Below are 21,766 nucleotides of genomic sequence, written 5' to 3'. Positions count from 1 at the left end.
TGTGTCATCTTGGAACCCGAGACTCTAAAGGTAGCAGACACAGACCATCAGCTTTCGCTTCTGTTTCATTCTAAAATCCAAACTGGAGCTGATTGGGGGATTTTTTTTTTTTCTTATTTTCTTTCCTATTGGTGGGATTGAGTAGGAAGCTAACATAGCCTGGCTACCAGAATACCTGCTGCCTTTGGAAAGGCAGCAGCTTTGCTTTTGTTTAGCCTGTGTCAAGACTGTGCTGTCATGTGTGTGAGTAGAAGTCCACTCAGATTTTCTGTCTGTTCTTTAGGTGGTTACTGTAGAAAGTACCTCTGGTGTTCTAATTTGGAAAATAGAGGCACCACTTCTTAAGCAAGCTGATGAATGTATTATTAGAATTGAGATATCCTGAATAGCAGAAAGTGTTTTATTTATAATATGCCCTTCCTGTGACCTGTTTTTATATTAGAAGATACTAGGGAGCTCCTGCTTTGGGGCTTGACAGAACTGGCAATTACATGTTTGCTTCAAATAGTAGTTCCTTGATTATATTTTAGAAGGGTCAGAAGATATTTTAGCCAGACATCATAATTTCACAGCATGGTGTAATTTTATTTAGCAAAGCACAATATTAACATTTAAAAGAATTATATGGGGAAGGAGGGAGGGTTATATTTAAGTGTAGCAGAATGTCTTTTCAGCACTAAATTTTACTGTGTATTTATGAAGAGAATTAGGTGATTAGGAATTAGTAAGATGCATAGCTACTTTCTTTCATAATGATTACAGTGGCCCATAAAAGATTTTCAGATATTTTAAAAACAACGTATCAGTTCTAAGAAATTATTTGACTTTGCAGGTTTTTTTGTTTTACTAGTGTATAAGTGCAACTGAAAAACCTTATATATATGTTGGTACTTGTTAAATAATGCTTAACTGCTGCACTGTAGAAGCCTTAAAGGTTCAAATAGAGGCTAAGTATTTGGATTTACTTGTTTGGCAAATCTAGCGTTTTCTGACCAGGGATGATTAAGCTATGCTTATTTCACTTCTATACATTGGTACTTACAAATAAGTTTGTAGATTATTACAATTATTAAAACTTTCTTTCAGGATTTGAAAGTAGTTGCAGTAATGGAGTAATATCAAATAAAGTGCATCAATCTTACTGTCACAATAAACACACGACCACCAGCTTGAATGTACCAGAGCTCAACAACATAAATGTATCAAGATCACAGCAGGTTAACAGCTATTCCAGGTGAATAAACTTCAGATGCTTCTACCTTAGATTAAGTCTTGTGTTGTCCACCTGCTTTTATTGCAGAGAAGAATTTTCAGTGGAATTTGATGTGATTTTTTTTCAAGGACAATTAAAACAGTGTAAGGGGCCAACAGCTTGTTATCACTTTGCTGTGCTTTGGTTTTGTTTTAACTTCTCATGCTCAATGGCCTATTTTCTCCTGTTTGGTTAAAGAAATGCAACGGACAAAAATAAATTACCTTGCTTATAGCTATTTATGGTCAGTTTGAAGTTGTATGGTCAAGATTAACTAGCTCTCTGGCACTTGGGATTTTAATTTAAACCACTGACATTGATTTAAGCTTGTTGCATGTAGGTAATGAAAAGTTTTCCAGATACTTTCCATTTGTGGCAGTATCTGCAAAGTAAACACCATTGAGATGTGTATGAAATGTGGACTGGCTTCCAATGCACATACAAGAATTGTTTGCACAAGTGACAGTGATTGGAGTAGGCAAACACATTCAATGCAGAGAATGAAAATAGATGTATTAGCCAGGGTTAATATGGTTATTCATAACCAGTAAATATGAAGCTCTGAGTTGCACAGATGCAGCAGAACCTACTTGGCTGCGTTGTCCGAGGTGGATTCCCAGAACTACTAACTAGGGTGTGATGATATGGTGATGATAACAAAAACTATTTCAGTTGTATAGTGATGATTGGGGGAAAAAAGAGTAACAATTTACTTTTTGGCTTCATGATTTGTTTGCATTAGCAATCGCTTCTGCCAAAAAGCTTGGTAGTGTCCAAGCAACTTTGAGATTTTTCACAGGAGGAAGACAATTCCTTGGCTGCAGTGTTACCCAGTCAGAGAGGCCTTTTGGCTTCCTTCCTTAAAGGAAACTGAGTATTTTTGGTTGCTTAGAAGCAACGTATTAAACTTCTAAATGGAATTTTTTTGGTCTTGTGAGAGGTTTTAGGTTGTCATTTTCCACGATGAAATAGAATGTAGGTGTCAGCAAAGCTCAGTTCCCAAAGCTGTGCTGACATTTTCTAGAAGTGCTTGTGACCTGCTGCGAGCAAAGTATGGTGAGCAGTTGTATGCCCTGAATGTGCCTCTGAGTATCTCTTCAGTGTTCAGGTTTACTCAGTATTTGCTTTGGGTTTTTCTTCTTCTTCCCTGTCATTCCACTGAAAGTAAATGAGATCAAGGCTTTTTTTTTAAATAATTGTTTACCTAAATATGCTATTCTCAAAGTAGGCTGTATATTGAGTGAACTGTGGGTTTGTTTGGTTGGTTTTTTTTAAGTGGCAATAGCATATTTTGTCAATGTATTTTCTCCAGCTCTATGTATGTACAGATATATGAACAAGGTAAGAACATTTTGATGGGTATTTAGCAAGTGTTGTACTACTACTTCCGCCTGAATAATGGTGGACATGTTTAATTTTTCAGCATCTGAAAATGTTATTTTACTGAATGCTAATGTTAGTTGAGACAGCCTGAAAACTTCCCTGGTGCTGTGGTATTGCCAGTTGCTATGGGAAAAAAAAAACTGTGGTCTAACCTGTAGCCAAGATGAGGAAGTACTGTGCTGAAGCTGTGAAAAAGATAACCCTAAGTATTTAAATATGCATAAAACTTCTTGATTTATTACTCTCTTTTCAGCAATGATGTAGACATGGAAACAGATCACTACTCCAATGGGGTTGCTGAGACTTCATCCAATGGCTTCCTAAATGGTAGTTCTAAACATGATCACGAAATGGAAGAATGTGACACAGAAATGGGTCTGCAGTGATATTTCTTACATTTTTATTAAGTGATGGCAACAAGGTTATGTTTTTACTTGCAATGCTTCCCAACTTGAAAATTAGGGATATTAGCTCAAATCTTAATTTTGTTTGTTTTGCTGTTGTTAGATTTAAATTTATAACCACTGCTTTAGGTGGTCCGATGTCAGTGTGAGAACAGGAGAAATGGATTACTCATGGATATTGAAACTAGCATCGCTTTCTAAGGACATACCTTTGAGAAGAAACATCCTCTTGTGCGGCATGCCTGGGTTAGGGTTGGCAGATTGCTTCCCTGCTTCCCCTTGTCCTCTTACCATTCATGGTTCTCATGGCATCTTCGCACTTGATAGTAAGAGTAGAAATTCCAAATCACTTACATTGAAGAATGCAAGGTGCTCATATTAAATGCTCAAGAGAAGAGCTATATTTGGGAACTGAGATGTTTAAAAAAACCAAAACAAAACAAAAACTGTTTACTCTGACAGTTACGGTGCTATCTGCCCCTGTCCGGTAAAGGCAGTCTGATCAGTTCAGTGCATGCAGGCTGGAGCTTAGACAGTGGTTGTTATTGCTGGCCATATCTGAAGAAGTGAAGGAATCCAGCCCAGCCATTTCTGCAGTTGCAGAACTATCTTCTCAAAGAGTTAATTTAACCAGATGTCAATTTGTAGGTAGTTTAAATGAAAAGTGAAGCTTGTGACATCGCTAGTAAACTTTCAGTAGTACTTACAGGTATCTATGAACACTTCACAGTTCTCAGGGCATGTGCTGCTGCTGATCATGCAGCTTTGCTGATAAATACTACATAACTGTTGAAAAGCAAATATAGTTCTGTTACAGCCCTGGAGGGGGCGGAGATTCAAATTTCCAGGCTGTTTTCCCTGCATTACACTATGAAACTGGATAATAACAAAGCCTCAATTCTGTGACAGAAAAAACAAAGCACTTCTTTGCTCTCTTGCAGCCTTTTCCACAGAGGCTTGCTGTGACAGACATGAAGCAGCTGCACAAGGCACAGAACTGTAGTGGTGGTTTTGGTGTTTTTTTGGGGTTGGTTTTTTTGGGTTTTTTTTTTGTTTGTTTTGTTTTTGTTTTTGTTTTTCGTTTCATGCGGTTGTTTTCTGGCTTTGGAAAGTAGTGTCCTAGATTGGGCTGCAGCTAGCAACAAACACCACTACTTGAAAATTTGTGAGTGCTTCGTCTTTGTAGAAAAGAAATGTGGCTCCCTGGCCTATATTGTTTACTCCCCATACTTTGAGTTTGATGTTTTTTGGTGTATTTTTGCTTTTTGAAATAATTACAGATTCTCCTTAGTGCTGAGTTCGTAGTGTTAAGTAGACAGATTTTTCTAGAGATTATATGCTCACATCTTAGGGAGGAAAAAAAAAAGTAAAGTGGCCACTTACAAATCCTTGTTTGAAATAGTGGTCAAAATATATCACTGGGTAGCAGTGTTAAAATCAGAAAGAAGAATGGTTTTGTAATTAAAAGGGTACATCAAAATTCTGATTCAAAAGTTGATTCCACTGATGAAAAAAGGCAAGAAATGGATAAATGCGCTTTTTTTTTTAAGGTTGCTTTAGTTGTAAATTTTTAAAAGGCAGAACTTTCAAAGAAGCCAAGGGTTGATTTACTGTTCATAAACTGCATTAATATCCTTTGAAATCACTAGTATTGGGGAATATTGTAGCAAACAGTAAAGAAACCTGTTGTAGTGTTCTGCTTGATTAAAAAAGGAGCCTGGAATGTCCAAATTACTAAGCTAATATATTCTACAAGAAGTATGAACAGTCTAAATTATAATGTTTAACAACATCCATCGTGGCTGTTGGGGAAGTTCAGGGTTTTTTACCCTCCGTTAGCAGTTCTGGATTTGGCCTATCTTTAGAAGTGCAATGGCAAAGAATTAAAAAAGTAGAACTGTGTGGGCTTTTATTGTCGTTATTAATTTTAAACTCCTATAAAATTTTAAGGTAAAACTTGGTTTATAGTCTAGTTACTTTAAAATTAACCATTGCAAAGTAAAGAGCATGTGTAGACAGCCTTTGCTGTTAGCTAACTAAGTGTCTTAGAATTTATAAAGGAGCAATTCAACAGTGCTTGGTATAGGAGTACATTACGCTAAGGTCTCTGCGTGCTTACTGTCTGAGGAGGCAGCTGTCTTTTGAGTGAAATCAGTGCAGATTCTCTAGATCCATAGATTGTTATTGTCAGCTCTGTTAGCGGTGGTGATGACGATATCGTTTTTGCAGAAGTAGACTCAAGTCAGTTAAGACGTCAGCTGTGTGGTGGCAGCCAAGCGGCTATTGAAAGAATGATCCATTTTGGAAGAGAATTGCAAGCAATGAGTGAGCAACTAAGAAGAGAATGTGGCAAAAACACAGCGAATAAGAAAATGCTCAAGGTATGTTTAATCCTGAAATTGTGGTGCTAAGGTAAATAGAATAACTGCTGCCCAGTGTAAACTTTCCACAGCATGCTGCATTGCAATACTATCCTTTAACTTTTATGGGGTTTTTTTTTGTTTTGTTTTGTTTTGGGGTTTTTTTTTTGGTGTGAGAGCAGTATTCTAGTCAGCTGTGGTGTAGCGCTGTGTCCTGTCTTGCCTGCGTAGCACATTCATAGGGAAGATTATTTCATACTGTACTACAGTTAAAACCAGAGATTAATTTAGCACTGCTCTCTCACTTGCTTCTGACCACGTAGTTTGGCCTCTTGAAACAAAGTGCCATTTTCAGCTCTAATGATAAAAGAACTGCAAGAAAGATAAAATAATTTATATAGGTGCCTGAAATGTTAGTACTCTCTGTATTAATTAGTTTACCTTGATTTGAGATCGCTCTGGAAAAGAATACCCTTACCAAAGACTGCATGCAGTTTCCAGTCTGTTTTATCTTTCCCCACTGCTTACTAAAATACTGATAAGTTCATCTTCCTGTTGTATAATTTCCAGTTGGGAAAAATACTGCTTGCTCAAAATGGAGGAAGTCCTGTTACAATTTTTTTAAATCCTTTTTTTTTTAATTGACGAAGGACACTGACAATCACCTCCGTGATTCTGAACCAAAATGAGAGAACAATTCTAATTCTCACTAGAGAAATATAACTGTGAGATGTAATAAAAACCATCTTTCCACAGGATGCATTCAGTTTACTTGCGTATTCGGATCCCTGGAGCAGCCCTGTTGGAAATCAGCTTGACCCGATACAGAGAGAACCTGTGTGCTCCGTACTTAATAGTGCAATACTCGGTAAGTAAGGCCTGGCGCTTGTCAAGCGCGGTACAGAGTGCCCTTCCTTCCAGACAGGTAGCCCTGCTGCTCACCATGCATCGTTTCCTGGACTTGGTACCGGGCTGGCTGAATGATTAACAAAGTATAGCCATGTTATGGTACACTCTTACTGAAAGAGAGGGGTAGCTGGTGGGGACACACACGTATTAACATCACAGATGCAATAATCTTTTTTTTTATTGTTCAGAGCAGAAATGGGCTTGTTCAATCATGGTGCTATGCAGGGAATTTGTCACTCCTGCTCTGTCTTGCTGTACAAGCAAACTTTGCAAGTCAGCACAGGAATTTTGAAATTAATTATTTAAGCAAGCTTGAAGTGTAAGTTTTCAGTGCATTACTATGAAATTAATCAGGTATTTTAACTGCCACCCTTTATCTTTGTCAGAGACTCACAATCTGCCAAAGCAACCACCACTCGCCCTCGCAATGGGACAGGCATCACAGTGTCTAGGATTGATGGCTCGGTCAGGAATTGGATCCTGCGCCTTCGCCACAGTGGAAGACTACCTACACTAGCTATGCATTTTGAAAGTCTGAAAGGTGTTGTGGCATATTCAACATGGAAGGTAGACCAGCTCTGCTGACTGGAATTTGGAATTTTAATTACATACTAAGGACAAGTCTGTTGCTTTATGTTGCTTCCTAGTTTACAGCATGATGCAAATGATTTCTAACTTAGTGTTAGGAGAAAATTTCCATCTTTAAACCTCTTAGACAACTAAGAGTTGAAAATATCACTGATAATGTCAGACATCCAAATTGACAAGCATCAATCCTTTAAACAATTGTCCAAAACAAACCAAAAATCCTGCTACCTTGTGGTGGGAGGGAAGACTAGAAGACATGGATGTATTAGCATGTGGGTGATGTAAATGTCAAGCAGGATGACTTGCCAACCTCCACCCCCATTGTTACATAGTTCAATCAGTGTAATTTGCAAAATGCATAAACACCTGATGGTTTGGATATATAGTGTTGATGGGAAGAAATGATATTTTTTAATGTGTACTGTAAAACTTGAATTACTCAGGAGCTGAGTGAATATGTTTGTTGCTACTTACAATCCCAACCTGTTGATCTTAGTAGTTTTTTGTTTTAACATGGTCTTTTCAACTTTGTTTCTTTCTTTAACTACAGACAGCTTCTGTTGTGTAGACTCACCAGTTTAACTGTTGTATTATAACAGTATTACATGTCAACACAGTGTGGTTATGACCTATTTATATAAAAACCAAATATTTAGTCAATTTACAGTCTTAATTTAATCTTTGTACACCTTGCATTTTTAAAAGTGCTTAAATAGTACTATATTGCAATAAAATGTAGTGATACCATAATTAACCAGCCATTAAAAACTTCCTTCTACATACATGGTAGCATGGACTTGTATGCTACACTTTCTTGGTTCTAGAGTTCTACCTGAACAGCTGTCCTCAGGTAGACCCAGGAATTCAGCAGTGGCTGGGCTGTCAGAAGTTAAGGGTTTACTGTGTTCTTGCTGCAAAGCAAGTCTAGCTAGCCCTGCAACGTCAAGGCACCAATGGAAGCTTATTCAGTACTCCCTGAAAATGGGGGCAGACCCCCTAATTCCTTGAAAGTAATCATCAGGCTCGACAAGAAGTGTCCTTGCTCTGTGAGCTGACTTCATGATTCTGAGATTAGGATACAGTCTTTCTTCAGTGATGCAAATAAGAGGAAAAACAGGCACAACTGATTGCTGTAAGAAATGCAGCATCCAGACCAGTAAGTACAACATTGTTCATCTTTATTCTCTGCAAAGGAGCTGCCTCATGGAGTAGCACCCAGCTCTGCAAGCCTGGTCATAACACCAGCTGTTCTAAGGCAGTATTAAGGATACACAATCACTGCCCTGGCCCAGCTGTTTCTTAGCATCCCCAACCACTTCTCTAAGGGGGAGGGAAGAGAACAGGGCAGTCAGTTCCAGCACAGCTTTCTGAAGGTTAGTGCCTTCTGGAAGAGGAGCAATGACGGAGATGTGGGGAAAAACACACCTTTATTGTATGGAGAGGCAGACTTTCAGTACCAGTCCTTAATTGCATCTTCTGAAAGAGCTGTCTTCATACTCTATTTTTAATCTGTGTTGAGAGCCAACGTTTTGTAAACCTTATTGCTTTTTGCTTTTTTTCTTGCCCTTAAAAAAAACAAACAAACAAAAAAAGCTGTTAGTTACCATTTTCTTAGCCCATCTACAGGAGAAGCAGCAATCCATTGATTACTGCAGCATTTCAGAACAGAACTGACTGGAAAGCTGATAAAGTTCCTGTCACGTTTCACATACAACAAGGTGGCTTCCACTTGGCTCTGCCTGCTGAGGATCAGTAACTTTTGCCTTTGGTGTTCATGTGTGACTGATGGGCAGAGTGTGGCTGTACCTGATGCATGTATGACTATGCTCATTTATTTCTGTAATGCATTTTCTGTAAGGAAAAACAGGCACTATTTCCCTCTATTCACACAGAAATTCTGGGATCTTAACATCCCTGCTTTAAGTTTTACATGTATCTGAAATTACTTCCAACAGCTTAGAGGTTGTAGGCTGAAGCAACAATTAGTAACATATTTATTTCAACAAGTAAACAGGGCTCCAGGCCCAGATGCTGTTTCTTAATGTACAAAAAAATGAGGCAATTTCTTCAAGTTCTGTCTCCTACACCCTCCCCAGGGGAGCACCTGCTACACCCCCTGAGGCTGTAGTGCCCAGATGCCATTCCCTTACTGTCAGGTTCTTTGTGTTAGAAGGTACCACCATACAGCCCTCTAGCATGGGAAAGCTGTGTTTTGGGTTTTTTGTTTTTTTTTTTTAACTTGTACTTTATGCATATGTGGTTTAAAGTAGTACCTGCTTAGACTTTTTATACTCACCCCAAGATTTGTCCACAAACTGAACAGCAGCTTTTTTAACTGGGTTTTTCTTATTTTCAAGGGAAAAAAATTCATTTGCTGAAATGGAGATGAATGTTGGTTACTAAGCTTAACATGACAAATATAGATACAGCCCCCACATAAGAAAAACTGCTTACCCTGGGCCCGGTTGGCATCTGGTCCATAGAGCTGAGTGTTTAAAAAGTCTTTGGCGAGCTGTTGCTGGAGACCTGTTAAACTCTGATCTTTTAAGCGCACAGCCGTATAGTTTCCTTTTGACCTAGTTAAAGAAAGAGATTTAAATCCCTGTGGCATAGTTACAGAACCCTGCACAACAGACGCACCAGGAAATGCTTTGCTACTTGAGCACAACAGCTGCCAGTGCTGGTTTCCAATGCCCAGCCATGCTTTGTAGCAGTATTCCCAAAAAAAAAAAAAAAAAAAGACCGAGACTCTCAAGCTGTCATCATACACCTTTCTGTGCCCCACATAGTTCTTTCAGTCCTGAACTAGTCCGACCAGAAGCTAGTGCAACTCCTCTATGGGGAGACAGTGACAAAGAAAACAAGGGGGGGGCAGGGGAAGACTGAAATGCAGGAACCAGACCTGTAGCAGTACATAACAGAGTGTCTACTGCTCTGCTATGACTGCTCACTTATCCCCTACTGGTTTTAAATAGACATAAAACATTAAAAATTATTTCTATTATGTATTTTTTAATATGTGTATGTGTGTATTTTACAAGTATGCCATATCAGAAGCATATTAAAGGTGCTTTTAGCACATAAATGTGCTTTCACTCAGAAGAAGAGCAGGGGGAACATGAAGAAGATAAGATAGTAGAGCCACACAGTGACAGAACAGCTGCAGTGAAGCCCCTTCCCCCCAGCAGGCAGAAGCCGCCACTGCCACATGGGCAGAGCCACCCTGGATCTTCCTGTCCCCATGTACCTGGCACCCTTCCTTTGCTTGTCTTTCTTCACGCGCCTTTGGGCTTGGCCTTTTCTCTGCTTTGCTGCCCTACCTCCATGGCATTTACCTAAAGTAAATTCAACAGAAAACAGAAAAAGTTTCCTAAACGTTATGAATCAAGATCTGTTAAGTGAAAGAGGGAACAGGAATAAAGGAAGAATTAGGCTGTGAAAAATAGGATGTCTTCAGTTAACTCCAAGGGGCATTTTTCAGAAGAATCTGACTAGAAAAACCAGAATGCATTGCCCCCTAGAAGGGCTGCTGGAGGGAGGGGAAGGAAGAAGGGCACCTCCAGGGAGCCACTCAAAGCACTGCCAGCCAGCTTTCCCCTTCCTCAGCATCAACACCGCAAAACTGGATTAATCACAGGACAATTCAATGCAACACAACAGCTTCGAGTAACACACAAAGGGGAGACCAGCCTTCCTTGGCTTCATTCTCACCGTGAAGTACCACAGAGACTGAGCATTCAAAGTATCATCCTGAGCTCATCTCTTGTTTATGTGAACAGATTTAAAAAAAAAAAAAAAAAACCAAACAAAAACAAACAAACAAAACAACAACAAAAAAAACCCAAACAATAAAAGGCAGAAAAAGTAGCAGTTACACCAGCTGGCTATATAATTTTGTGAGGTATGGATGAAATAATAGTTAAAAAAAAACTACCACTTTTTTTTGGTAAAGTACTTCTTTGAACGCAGACAAAGAGAGCTAGAGCACAGCAGTCATGAATATGCTAGACTCTGATTTTTCTAGTTCAGAATTTGAAAAAAAGTTACCCAGTTTTTCACAGATGCTATTAAATGATAGTATAATATGTAAAATATCAAGGCAATTAACAACGCTATCCAGGAACAGCCTTTATAACTTGATCAAATGGTAAATATTAATTTCCCTTTAGAGATCCTTGCTTTTTATAGAGATCTCTTTTTTAGAGATCCTTGCACTTATTATAACACCTGGGCATTATTTCTTAAAATATCTCAGGCTATTTTAACCGAGGTCATTGTACAGAAAAACAACTGTTGTCGACAGCGCAGGAATCAATCAGATTAAATGCGACTTTAGATTTTTTTTTTCCCTCAGGTATGTTCCCTTGGCAACAGACAATCTGCCCAGGCTATTCATGTTTCAGACTTTCAAAAGGTCTCTGTACGAGAGCTCTAGCCCCCATTGCAGCTTCAGCACGGAAATGACATCCTGAGGTACGAGGAAGAGCACAGCGCTAGCGAAACGAGCCGCAGCATACCTTGGTCAACCGCTGCAGCCCGTCCCTCGGGTCTGTGGAGTAAGGAGAAGCCAACAGGTTACTTTCCCAATCCACGCTCCCTGCGTTTACCCACAGCCACGGCAGGCTGCGTGGCAGCAGCTTCCTAAGCACCCGGGGAAGGCGCTGGGCAGACCCGAGAGCCCCGTTTCCCCCCCGACCTCCCGACGCCGGGACCCGAGGGGGCCGCAACAAGCGGCGGGAGGGGCTCGCCGACAGCGCTCACCAAAACACCCCCCCCCGCGCCCCCCCCCGGCCCCCTCACCCTGCGGGCGGCGCGGCGGCAGCGGCCAGCTCCTGCAGCACGGCCTCGGGCAGCAGCTTCCGTTTCTGCGGGGGGAGAAGGCTGTCAGCGGGGCGGGGGCACCGGGGCTGCCCGCCGGGCGGGGGGAGGGGGAACCTGCCGTACCTTCTGCTCCGCGAACAGCTCCTGCCGCCGCCGCCGCTTCTCCTTCAGCAGCTCCCGGTGCCTGCGGGGAGGGGGGAGGCGCCGTTAGTGCGGGCTCGGGGAGAGGGCTCGGGGGAAGCGGGGAGAGATAACCGTACCTGCGCGCCGCCTCCCCCACGAGCTTCCGTTCGGTCTCGGCCGCCTCCTTGGCCGCGCCGAACGACACCTCCTCCGGCGCCTCGCCCGCCTCGTCCTCCGAAGAGGCCGGGCTGAGGAGCGCGGCAGGCGGCCTGCGCTTCCCACCGGCCGCCGTCTTCTGCCGCCCCGCCACCGCCATGGCCCCCACGCCACCCGCCTGACCCTCGCCCCGGAAGCGCTCCCTGCCTTCCGCCCCAAGCCGCATGCGCGCCCCCGCCCCCAGCACGGCCACCCGACCTCGCGCCCAACGGTTTGTAACGGCCTCCCCCGCCGCGCAGGCGCAGACAGACGACACTCAGGAGAGCGGCGAGCTGGGTTAGAGGCGGTGGGGCCCCCGTCGCCCATTTATTGCCGTGGGGAGCCAGGGGAGGGGGGATACAGACCGGCACGACCCGCCGCCGCCCCGCACCCCTCTCCCCCAGCCCCCTGTGCCCCCGCTCCAGGCCGGGCTGCGGCGGTTGCGAGGTGCTCAGGAGATGATCTCCGTCTCGTGGCGAGCCAGCGCCGGCGGCAGGGTGGTCCCGCAGGGGCCGGGGAAGTGAAACCTGGAAGGAAGCAGCCGAGTGAAGGGTGAAGCTGCTGCTTCTGGCAGCGCCCGAGTGCATTTGAGAGGCAGGTGAGCCACGCTGTCCTGCTTCTTTTTTAGGCCTTCTAGGACATAGGGACAGGCTCCAGCTTCACACTTTGAAAAACACAGTTGTGTCTTCAGTGTAAGTTAGTTCCAGTAGGACAGATTAATCATCTCTTCTTACTTATTAGAAGAAAATAATATTTCTTAATATTCCTTAAGCATTGGGGAAAAAACTAGATCATATTTGTTCAAAATTTTTCAATGCAAGAAGACAATGAAGATGGAGGGGACTAAAGCTTGCTAGTTTAAAATTGAACAGCTTTACCTGAATCTGTTTGTAGCAGGAGTGGCTTCCATGTTAAATTCTGCAACGGGCACTCCTCTGGCAGATACCTGAGGGGCAAACATAGCGGCAGGATACACCACAGAGGAGGTCCCGACCTGCAGGGGCAGGGTGAAAAAATCATGGGTGTAGCAGGCCAGTAGTTAAACAGACAAAACCAAAACAACCCACAAGGTAAGGACACTTCTCTGGATCTGCAAAACCACTAAAACATGGAATATCCCTACAGAAATGAAACCAAATCAATATTTAGCATCACTGCCTATGTAGCTATTTTACATAGTGCAAGAATCACTCTCTTATGCAACCCAAAGAAGCCTGTTTGAGAACTGTAACTGTAGATGAACAAAAAAAATCCCGGAAACAAAATGGCAGACCATGCTTTCATGAAACAAAAAAAACCCACAAGACGTCCCTTCTGTTACTTGAGATTATTTTCTGCAGGGTACGCAATATTCCGAGCGAATGTTTTGGTCAGCAATATATAACCTACATGGCAAGCGAGCAACCTCACAAAAAAGCAGCACATGGTAACAGCTAGCTATGTTCTTACAATATTTTGTAACTTTTTTTTAAAGGAAGCATCAAAATAATCCTGTTTTTCACTGTTTGAGAAATTCAAATCTTAGCTAACCTCTTAACACTTGAACCTCTAACACCTGCGTACATTAAATGCAGACTGCAGATGCCAGCTGAGCAAGATGCACATCTGCCAAACCTGGTAACTTCTGAGTAGTATACATAAGTTTTCAAATTTCCTGGTCTTTTTAATGTTTCATACTTGACACTAGAGAGTCCCTCAGGGCCTCTTAGCTCCCTCGGGGAAGTGCAGCTGCATTTCCTTCACCCAGGAGGTGCAACCTCTTTAGCAAGGCTTCCCCGCGGGTGAAGAGGCTGGGTAACGAAAGCAGCACTCACTACCAAGCAGAGGTCGCATATTGCAAGCTCCTTCTCGACCTCTGTGAGAATGTCGGGATCCAGGGTTTCACCAAACCACACAACGTGGGGACGGAGGAGCCCATTGCAGCCGTCCTCCTCGCACCTGTTTAAAAATGACAAAGGACAGCGTTATGCTGCTGATGCGGATGTTTCAACCTGCAAAATGGCAAAAGCGGTTTTTGTTCTCATTTGGACACATCTTATCTGCCCTCGCTCTTTCCCCTTTCTCTTTCACAGCTCTCCCTGCACCCTCCTCTACCATGTGCTGGACAGAAGGCATCTGATGCTGTGCTACACATGTGTTGGAAGTACACACATGCTGCCTGGTCACACAGAACAGGTTGCTGAACAGCTGCTCAGCTTGGATACTTAATCATGACTTTCCTCAGTTCCTGAAATGCATGAAAACTTAAAACGCAGTATGTGCTACAGAGGACGTTTACATGTCTTTCCAAAACTACGTGAATAGTAATAAAAGCTTTTGCGACGCACAAAGCATGAAGAAGTAACAGCAAAAACCAAGGCAGTCCATACGTACTGAGGAAGGTCTTCAACTGGAATCGCGGCGTCTTCTGTTTCAGGATCTGGAGCCCTGAAGTTACAAAATTGAAATACATATTCAGTCATACAAAGTGCACTTTATAAATTAATAAAAAGTCAGTATTCTCTAAAGCACGCTCTTCAATCAAGGAATCTTTGCAACTTCAGCCAACTTCAACACCTACAACCTTACAATACCAGAGCAGGCAGGCATTTGTCCAGAATTACCCCTGAGCTAAGCAGCTCTAGTAAGCCGGTCAAAGCCTGTCAAAGGCACAACAGATATTTATGCAGCTATCTACAGATGTGGTGAAATGCAAAGGGAAAAAACCTAGAAATCTATGAGCATATGCCTGTCCCGTCCCCCTAGTCCCCTTTTTTTTTAAATGGTGAAAGAAAGGACGGCTAGGAAAATGGGACTGAAGGATTCTCCTGCAACTTTTTAAGTTGCAGAAATCCTGTGAACTGATGCTTATCCCTTCTGATTGTTTCACACGTCTGTATTTTGAGACCCGTAATCATGAGAATCTTATTGATGAGCTGAAGGACAAAAGCTAACAGGTGCTCAAGAGATGCAGAAGAGGGCAATCCTTGTATCAAGTGATGACAGTCCAACTTAAGGAACAAGCATCCGATTTAATAAAAAATGGAAAAGTAAAGGGGATGGGAGTAAACACAAATTCTCAAAGAGTACAATTAGCTGATGTCCAGTATGAGTGTTTCAGACCATCTGAAATTGTTCTCATTAAAACATATGTAATGTTGTGCTAACTTAGACCTTAACAGTTACTCATTCACAGGACTTAGGGTACCATGGGCTCTCACTGAAGTTACCAAACAGTATACTCACGTTTCAAAACAGTTGTGTAAAATTTAAGCATTAATACTACTAAAGGAAAATGGAGTGGTTGGCCAAAACTCCTGTACGCTCCTAAAATAGGGCCTTTTCTATTCAACGTCAGACAAAGCAGAAAATACAGAGTTTGCAAGGCAGACGTATTACCCTTTCCCAGCCAATGCGGGGCATATTGGGCTCTTGTAATTCGCAGCCACGTTTCCACAGTTGGTGCATCGCGTTTTAAATAAACTACCTGAAACGCACAAAGAGAAAACATCCGGGATCAAGCGACTGCTCCGAGGTATGGCTGCACGAACAAAATGGTTGTGTTTATCCCAGATGGCCTTTATTTGACTTTGAAGACTGTGCCTCGTGGTTACATTACTACACGAATGTAACAGCCAAGCGTTGAAACCTGGCAGCATTATGAAGGAGACGCTATTTACACGGTGTGTGCACACACTTTTGTTCAGCAACCAAGGTGACCAGCGTCACAGTTAAGACAGACCAGGCCCAGCAAAGACAGCTGAAAGGCAGCAGCAAACAACAGCAGCAGTCCCTCTAACCTACGATTTGTCACCTTGTTCAACCTCACGAGTAATACACAGCCTGCAACAGTATTTCAGAGGAAAATCATTATTTAAAATATCACTGAGGGAGATGATTTCTGCTTATTGCTTTTCCCCTTAAAACAGAAACATTTTCTTAAAACCCTTTGTCCTGGAAGACCTTCACTCTGTGGCAGGGCCTGCAGAGTGAAAGCACCTCACAGGATTGAGAAGGGCCTCCTCGCTCTCCATTTTCTCGACCCCCATTATGCATGTCGTCAGATCCAAAAGTCCCACTGACCCCTGCGCGCTGCACCTGCATTGTGCTCCCCTGGACTTTGCTGGAGAGAGGGCGGGAGCAAGGAATGCCACTCACTGTAGGGAAGGGAGAGGGAGTGCCGCTGGGTGCAGGAGAGAAAGGTAAGGGAATCTCATCTGTTCCCAGTCCCTGCTCCCTCCTGCAGCCAAGGACCACACAGGCAGGTCTCTGAAGGACTGGGCAGGACACAGGGAAATCAACAGGGCTGGAGAGACCACTCTTGCCAATACAACAATTGTGGCAATTTATTGGTGGCAACACCAGTGTGGCAGCACCGCTACCACACAGCGGAAATCCTCAATGGCTTCTTTTCCCCTTTTCTAAAAAAAAAATAATCAGCCAAGTGTCTCTATCCACATGTATTCAAAGTGGTTCTGAGGCACAACTGAGCAAGTGGGGAGAACCTGTTCCTGTGTACTGTCAGAATCCATTAAAAAAGAAAGATGAGGAAAAAAAGGGAGGCCATGAAATACCCAAAACAACTTCCAAAAGAGAACAGGGTGACAATGTAAATAACTTCATGCAAGTTATTATCATTTTAAAGACAAATTTCCTTTCTCCCGGTACTTATCTTGCTCTCTCTTCTCCCCCCAGATTTTGCTGGCCTGTAGCAGACAGGTAAGCTGATTCTTACCGTGAATTTCTAAGAGGTGCTTTGTGCCTGCCTTTCTGTGGAGTTCATCGATATTCTGAGTAATGACCACCACGCTCCTTCCTTGCTTGCTCAGTCGCCTTTCGCACTCTGCGATGGCGATATGCGCAGGATTTGGATGTTTACTCAACATCACTTCCCGGCGGTAATGGTAAAATTCCCATACACGAGAAGGGTTTCGCGCAAAAGCCTCTGGCGTAGCCAACTCCTGGGAAAGACAGAACAATTCATTCAGCCAACAAAAGGGCAAGAAGATCTCCTCACCAGATGAAGCCTGCTAGCACGCTGCCATGTACACTGCTCCCAGCATAACAAGATAATCGACAGCAGAGTATTTATATCCAGATGCAGTTGACAAAAATGCAGTTCAACAGCCGTTACAGGGATGACAAATCAAAGTATCTTATCAAATGAGGAAATAATTTATATGAACAGCATGGTACGTGGTTTTACATAGTACACTCAGACCTTATTCTGTGCTGCCCTACCAAACTATTAGGAGTTCAGTACAGCACAAAGGAAGACGAGATACTTCAACGCACACAATTTTTGTCATTTGAAACTCTCTTTTCCACAGCAGCCATAAAACTCAGCATCGTGTGGATGTATTTCCCTTGCTAGCCAATTTCTCTTTGTCCTTAATTTAAGTGTAACACAAGCCAAATGATAGCCATTGTCAAAACCCAAGTCTAATGTCTTGTCTTTATGTGCCAGTAAAATCTAAGCTGTACTTTTCACACTAACTTGAATTTTACCTTATCTTTTTTAAAACAAGGAGTAGCTCAGTGCAATGCTTCAATGCCCAATTCTACTGATACAAAAATGCTGAACACAAACTTTCTGATGCAGAAGGACCAGGCGTTTCTTTGAATTAATAGTCACTGAAAGAAAAAAATGCACCTTTGGATTCAAACCATCTCAAAAACCTCATCTCTTTGATCCCTTTTTAACATCCAGAAACCTTTAATGAGTGCTATCATTAAAAAACATAAAGAAAACAAATGTGATCACAGTGTTTGGGGTACCAGTTGCTCACAGTGTCACAATTACTTGAAACATCCGCAGGCACCGCACAGGATCAGACTCACAAGGCAACTCGTGTATTTTGGTGCTGTCCCTTGCATCACTGCGCCCCACCGTGTCTGCCTTCACCTCCTTTCCCACCCCAGTGGCTCCCAACACTGGCAAGATCATGCCAGCAAGAGAGACAGAGCCTGTGGGAGAGTTAAAGACTCTGAGAACCCTGTCCCCAAACCAAAAAAAAAAAAAAAAAAAAAAAAAAAAAAAAAAAATCCTAAACCATTTTTAAAGAGTATTACGAGAAACTAAGATTAAAAGAAAACAACCAGTCGCTATCATCAGTTCTGTCCTTCTGTCCTTTGTTATTCCGGTAAAAGGTTCTTAACAATTTAAAATAGGAACGGTCCCATAAGGTAGGAAAACAGTGAGGGTGTCAAAAGATGAGCAAACAGCTAAGCTGCAAGGCAGCAAGAAAACAGGGACAATAAGTAGAAGGACCGAGAGCTGTCTGCAAGAACATTGTTTTTCCCAAACAGCCGATAACCCAAACAACAGAAAGGAAGCTGCAGCTGCACAAAGCAGCCCCCCCAGGGCACGGGGAAGAGCAGCAGACAGGGCTGTAGGAGAGCTCTGTCCCTGCCATACGGCCATGGGAGCCCTTCCACCCCCTGAGGGATTCAGCTGCTTCTGACCCTTCACGCTCACCTACCTGATGGACCGAGGAGCACTGCTGCGCAGACAGGTGCCACCAGTACGTACCTGGGCTTGCCACTTTCTCCAGAAACCTCCAGCCCCTCTGAAGGTCGGAACTCCGCTCTCCGCACTAACACCGGCTCCTGTGATAATGGCTATGTGCTTTGCTTTGGCAAACGCTTCTCGAAAATCAGCCATATCTGTATGCGGGGAGGCAAAACGAACAGCTGCTCACTTACACTTTTATATGAAGCCATACAGACAGTGCTGGCAGACTCGTGCATCCAGAAATTGCTTCCATGTGCATCCCCCATGACTTCAACTTCAGAATACTAATTTCTTTCTGAGTTTATGCATACTGGAATTTGAAGAGATCCTCAAAAACGTGTATGAGCAAGCTCAGTAGGGCAACATGTATTCAAGTATGAATATACTCAATGTCTGAAAGGTAGAGCCTTAAACTAAAACCCCACACTGGATACTACCATGATAACAACCTCTGCCCAGGAGCAGTTTCCTTCCTAATTGTAAGGTAAGATCCTGAGATGAAAAATATTAATGTTTAGTTACAAAGCATCACCTTCAAAATTAAGGTAATTTGGGAAAATACATTTCCTTCTGAGGCATCTTGCTCATTTTCTAGGTTTGCAATTGTATTTTCTGTTTTCGAATGTATATGCCCTCCATTTTTCCCTGCATGGTAAAGTAACTTGGGAAAAAGATGGGAGATATCCTTTGTGTTTTTCTAAGAGTCAAAAGAAGATTAAAAAGGAACAGGTTAGCTAAAGGGAGACAAAAAAATAATCTCTACCACTTTACCTCAGATATTAATTTTAAAGCAACATATTTTAGAATCACGGAATGGCTGAGGTGGGAAGGGACCGCTGGAGATCTTCCAGTCCAACCTGCCAACCTGCCCCACTCAAGCTGGGTCAGACAGAGAAGACTGTACAGCACCATGTCCAGCCAGGTGGCTTTTGAATATCGCCAAGGATGGAGACTCCACCACCTCTCTCTGCACAATCCATCCCAGTCTCTGACCACCCTCACAGTAAAAAAAAAAAAGTGTTTTCTTCTGTTCAGATGGAATCTCGTCTGCTTTAAATTTTTGTCCATTGCCCCATGTCCTGTCCTTGGGCACTACTGAGAGGAGTCTGTCTTGTCTTCTGTAAAGACCCGGCTCTTTCAGGCAGGTAAGTTTTTATATGGACAGGCAGTCACTGGAGAAGTCCCAGGAGCTGGTGAACTGGGCAGGGAACACGATGATTCTGATGCCCTGTCTGCTGCTGCAAGCCAAACCTTACAAAGCCCTTGAATGCGTAAAGATCAGGACAGAAGTCCTCCTGCTCTAGTCTCCAGTCTCTGACAGCAGCCAAACCCTGATGCTCAAGACAGCAGGAAAAAGCAAGTGCACCTTGGCTACCCAACTGTCAGGGGTTTCACCTCACAGGATGTCTGGGATTTGCCACCTGTGAAGTTCTGCGCATGATTTTCAAGTTAAGGTGCTGCCTCAAATTAAAAAAACAAAACAAACAAAAAGAGGATATTTTCTGCTGCTAGACAGAACAAGGCTCCTGGGGTTACCCAATACCCTGCTCCTGAGTTCTTACAAATGCTCCAGGCCCTTCGTAATTCTTGTACAAATAAATGAGGAGTGAGTTTTATTACCCACTAGGATTATGAAAAGGAAATGCAATTAATTAGCGGATGCTTATATGCATAAATTATAAATACTAAAAAACACAGATCACCAGGCAATCACGCTGACTGCAATTACGTGAGGGTTTTTGGAACCATCCAGGGAAAATAGATTTTAGAGCTGGGAAATAATTAAAAAAAATTAAAATATCAACTTCACACTCTTGTAATTCCCCCTATTACACAAAACCTCCTAGAATTTCAAACCCAGCTGCAACACCTGTACCAAAGCAAACGGACGGACACCTTACTTGAACTGGGGCGAGCCATCTCCAAGCCAAACTTGTGTTTCTTCGAAGAAGCGGCCTGAACTCCACAACACGCTCGGGAAACCAACCTTCTGGCGGTGAATCCAAACAGACTCATCGGCACCCCTCGGTAAGTACGGCACCTGGGGAGGAAAGAAACGAGAGAACAGAGTTTGACTCGCGCCGTGCTTTTAAATTTTGCTGTCTCACCCCAAGAGCTGGGCGACCCGACTGTCAGTCGCTGAAGGGGCGAAGAGGAACCGCGCGGGGGGGACGGAGCCGCGCCGGGGGGGAGGCGGCGGTCGCCGCCTCCCCCCCGGCGCGGCTCCGTCCCCCCCGCGCGGTTCGCAGACCCTCCGGGGACCGCGGGTTCGCGTCCCGCCGTGGGAGCCTTCACCTCAGCGGCGGGTACCGAGGGCGCAGGCCGCGGCTCTGAAGCCGTAGCGTGCGACTCCGCACGTCCCGCCCCGGGTTTGCGGCGGAGGGGGGCGGGGGGGGGGGGCGGCCCTCGCTCCGCTCCGCTCCGCCCCGGTCTCGCCTTTCGGCAGCGAAAGAGGAGGGGGGAGATCAGCTGCTGTGGCAGCGCAGCTTCTATGCAGTGTCTCGCGTAATGGCAAGAACGAGCAGGTATTAATAATTAAATTACAGCCAAGTAGGGCTGAAAAGCTTTTCCAGCGCCAGTCAGTCTGAGGTCCGCCCTCAGACCTTCACCTGGATGTTGTGAGGCTCAAAGCATTAATAAAAAACCCCCATCCTGACAGTTCCCACAGTTTATTAGGAAATCCGTTTTTAGCTTGTTTTTCTGCAGAGACAGGACAGCAGCAGCTCACATCCAGCCTCTTTCTCTCCACTCTTCCCCAGCTTTAAATCTCTTTAGTCCCTTCCAGTCAAGCTGAGAACACTCTTTTTTTTTTTTTTTCCTTGGGATTCTGTAACTACCAGCTAAACAGATGAAGAGGTCCCCAAAATGCCTACCTAAACGTGGGAAAGGCTGAGAGGCATGCCCCACCGTACTTGCAGAAGCGCTCTTTCAAGCCCAGCACCGGCTCACCAGCCCACGCAGCAAGGGAGCAGCTCCAGCCTCGGACCCGGTCCCTTGGTGCCGGGCTGCAGGAGGGAAAGCAAGGGGGACAGGCGACGCGGAGGCAGGGGGGAGAACGCACAGAGGTCGCTCCCAGGGGCTCGCAGCCCACATTTCGTTCATTACACCACTCCACGGCACTTCTGGTTACTTACATCGTATTCTGCCTCCAGTTGCAAACATGAAGGAAGCCTTTTGTGGGGGAACATTTGAGCAGCCAGCAGCAACACTTAAACACTGCTTTTGCTTGCTGGACTGT

General features: G+C 43.7%; 3 protein-coding genes across 7 annotated transcripts in view; 1 reads left to right on the top strand and 2 right to left on the bottom strand.

The window, feature by feature from the left end:
* Positions 1–7,678, top strand: part of RANBP9 (RAN binding protein 9) — a 41,640-nt gene extending 33,962 nt beyond the window's left edge. The window contains exons 10-14 of one of the 3 annotated variants that reach the window (XM_086743190.1): positions 1,087–1,234; positions 2,889–2,962; positions 5,269–5,420; positions 6,156–6,267; positions 6,695–7,678. In XM_086743190.1, the coding sequence (XP_086599316.1) occupies positions 1,087–1,234; positions 2,889–2,962; positions 5,269–5,420; positions 6,156–6,267; positions 6,695–6,825 (617 nt within the window). In that variant the 3' untranslated portion in view covers positions 6,826–7,678. Of the gene's footprint in view, positions 1–1,086; positions 1,235–2,888; positions 3,057–5,268; positions 5,421–6,155; positions 6,268–6,694 lie in introns of those variants that run through there. The other 2 variants (XM_086743189.1, XM_086743191.1) reach the window with 2 other exon arrangements.
* A 379-nt stretch (positions 7,679–8,057) lies between these two features.
* NOL7 (nucleolar protein 7) lies at positions 8,058–12,180 on the bottom strand. 2 transcript variants are annotated; one of them, XM_086743195.1, is made up of 8 exons: positions 11,978–12,180; positions 11,841–11,901; positions 11,697–11,761; positions 11,414–11,445; positions 10,144–10,231; positions 9,351–9,472; positions 9,193–9,270; positions 8,058–8,461 (listed from the first exon to the last, which is right to left on the bottom strand). In XM_086743195.1, the coding sequence occupies exons 1-8, from the start codon at positions 12,154–12,156 to the stop codon at positions 8,388–8,390; spliced, it is 699 nt and encodes a 232-aa protein (XP_086599321.1). In that variant the 5' UTR covers positions 12,157–12,180; the 3' UTR covers positions 8,058–8,387. The 2 variants fall into 2 exon arrangements, with proteins under 2 accessions (XP_086599321.1, XP_086599322.1); XM_086743196.1 differs by lacking the exon at positions 8,058–8,461 and adding an exon at positions 8,488–8,747.
* A 148-nt stretch (positions 12,181–12,328) lies between these two features.
* SIRT5 (sirtuin 5) lies at positions 12,329–20,909 on the bottom strand. 2 transcript variants are annotated; one of them, XM_086743193.1, is made up of 9 exons: positions 20,824–20,909; positions 20,430–20,569; positions 18,547–18,680; positions 16,750–16,975; positions 15,414–15,501; positions 14,409–14,462; positions 13,850–13,973; positions 12,914–13,029; positions 12,329–12,562 (listed from the first exon to the last, which is right to left on the bottom strand). In XM_086743193.1, exons 2-9 carry the CDS (start codon positions 20,542–20,544, stop codon positions 12,487–12,489), a joined length of 933 nt encoding a protein of 310 aa, XP_086599319.1. In that variant the 5' UTR covers positions 20,545–20,569; positions 20,824–20,909; the 3' UTR covers positions 12,329–12,486. The 2 variants fall into 2 exon arrangements, with proteins under 2 accessions (XP_086599319.1, XP_086599320.1); XM_086743194.1 differs by lacking the exons at positions 18,547–18,680; positions 20,430–20,569; positions 20,824–20,909 and adding an exon at positions 17,523–17,651.
* Positions 20,910–21,766: the final 857 nt, after the last annotated feature.

Source organism: Chlamydotis macqueenii, chromosome 2, assembly GCF_036417535.1.
Source record: "Chlamydotis macqueenii isolate bChlMac1 chromosome 2, bChlMac1.mat, whole genome shotgun sequence".
NCBI lineage: Eukaryota > Metazoa > Chordata > Aves > Otidiformes > Otididae > Chlamydotis > Chlamydotis macqueenii.
Note: the sequence above shows the minus strand (reverse complement) of the source record. Positions and strands in the feature narration are given on the sequence as shown.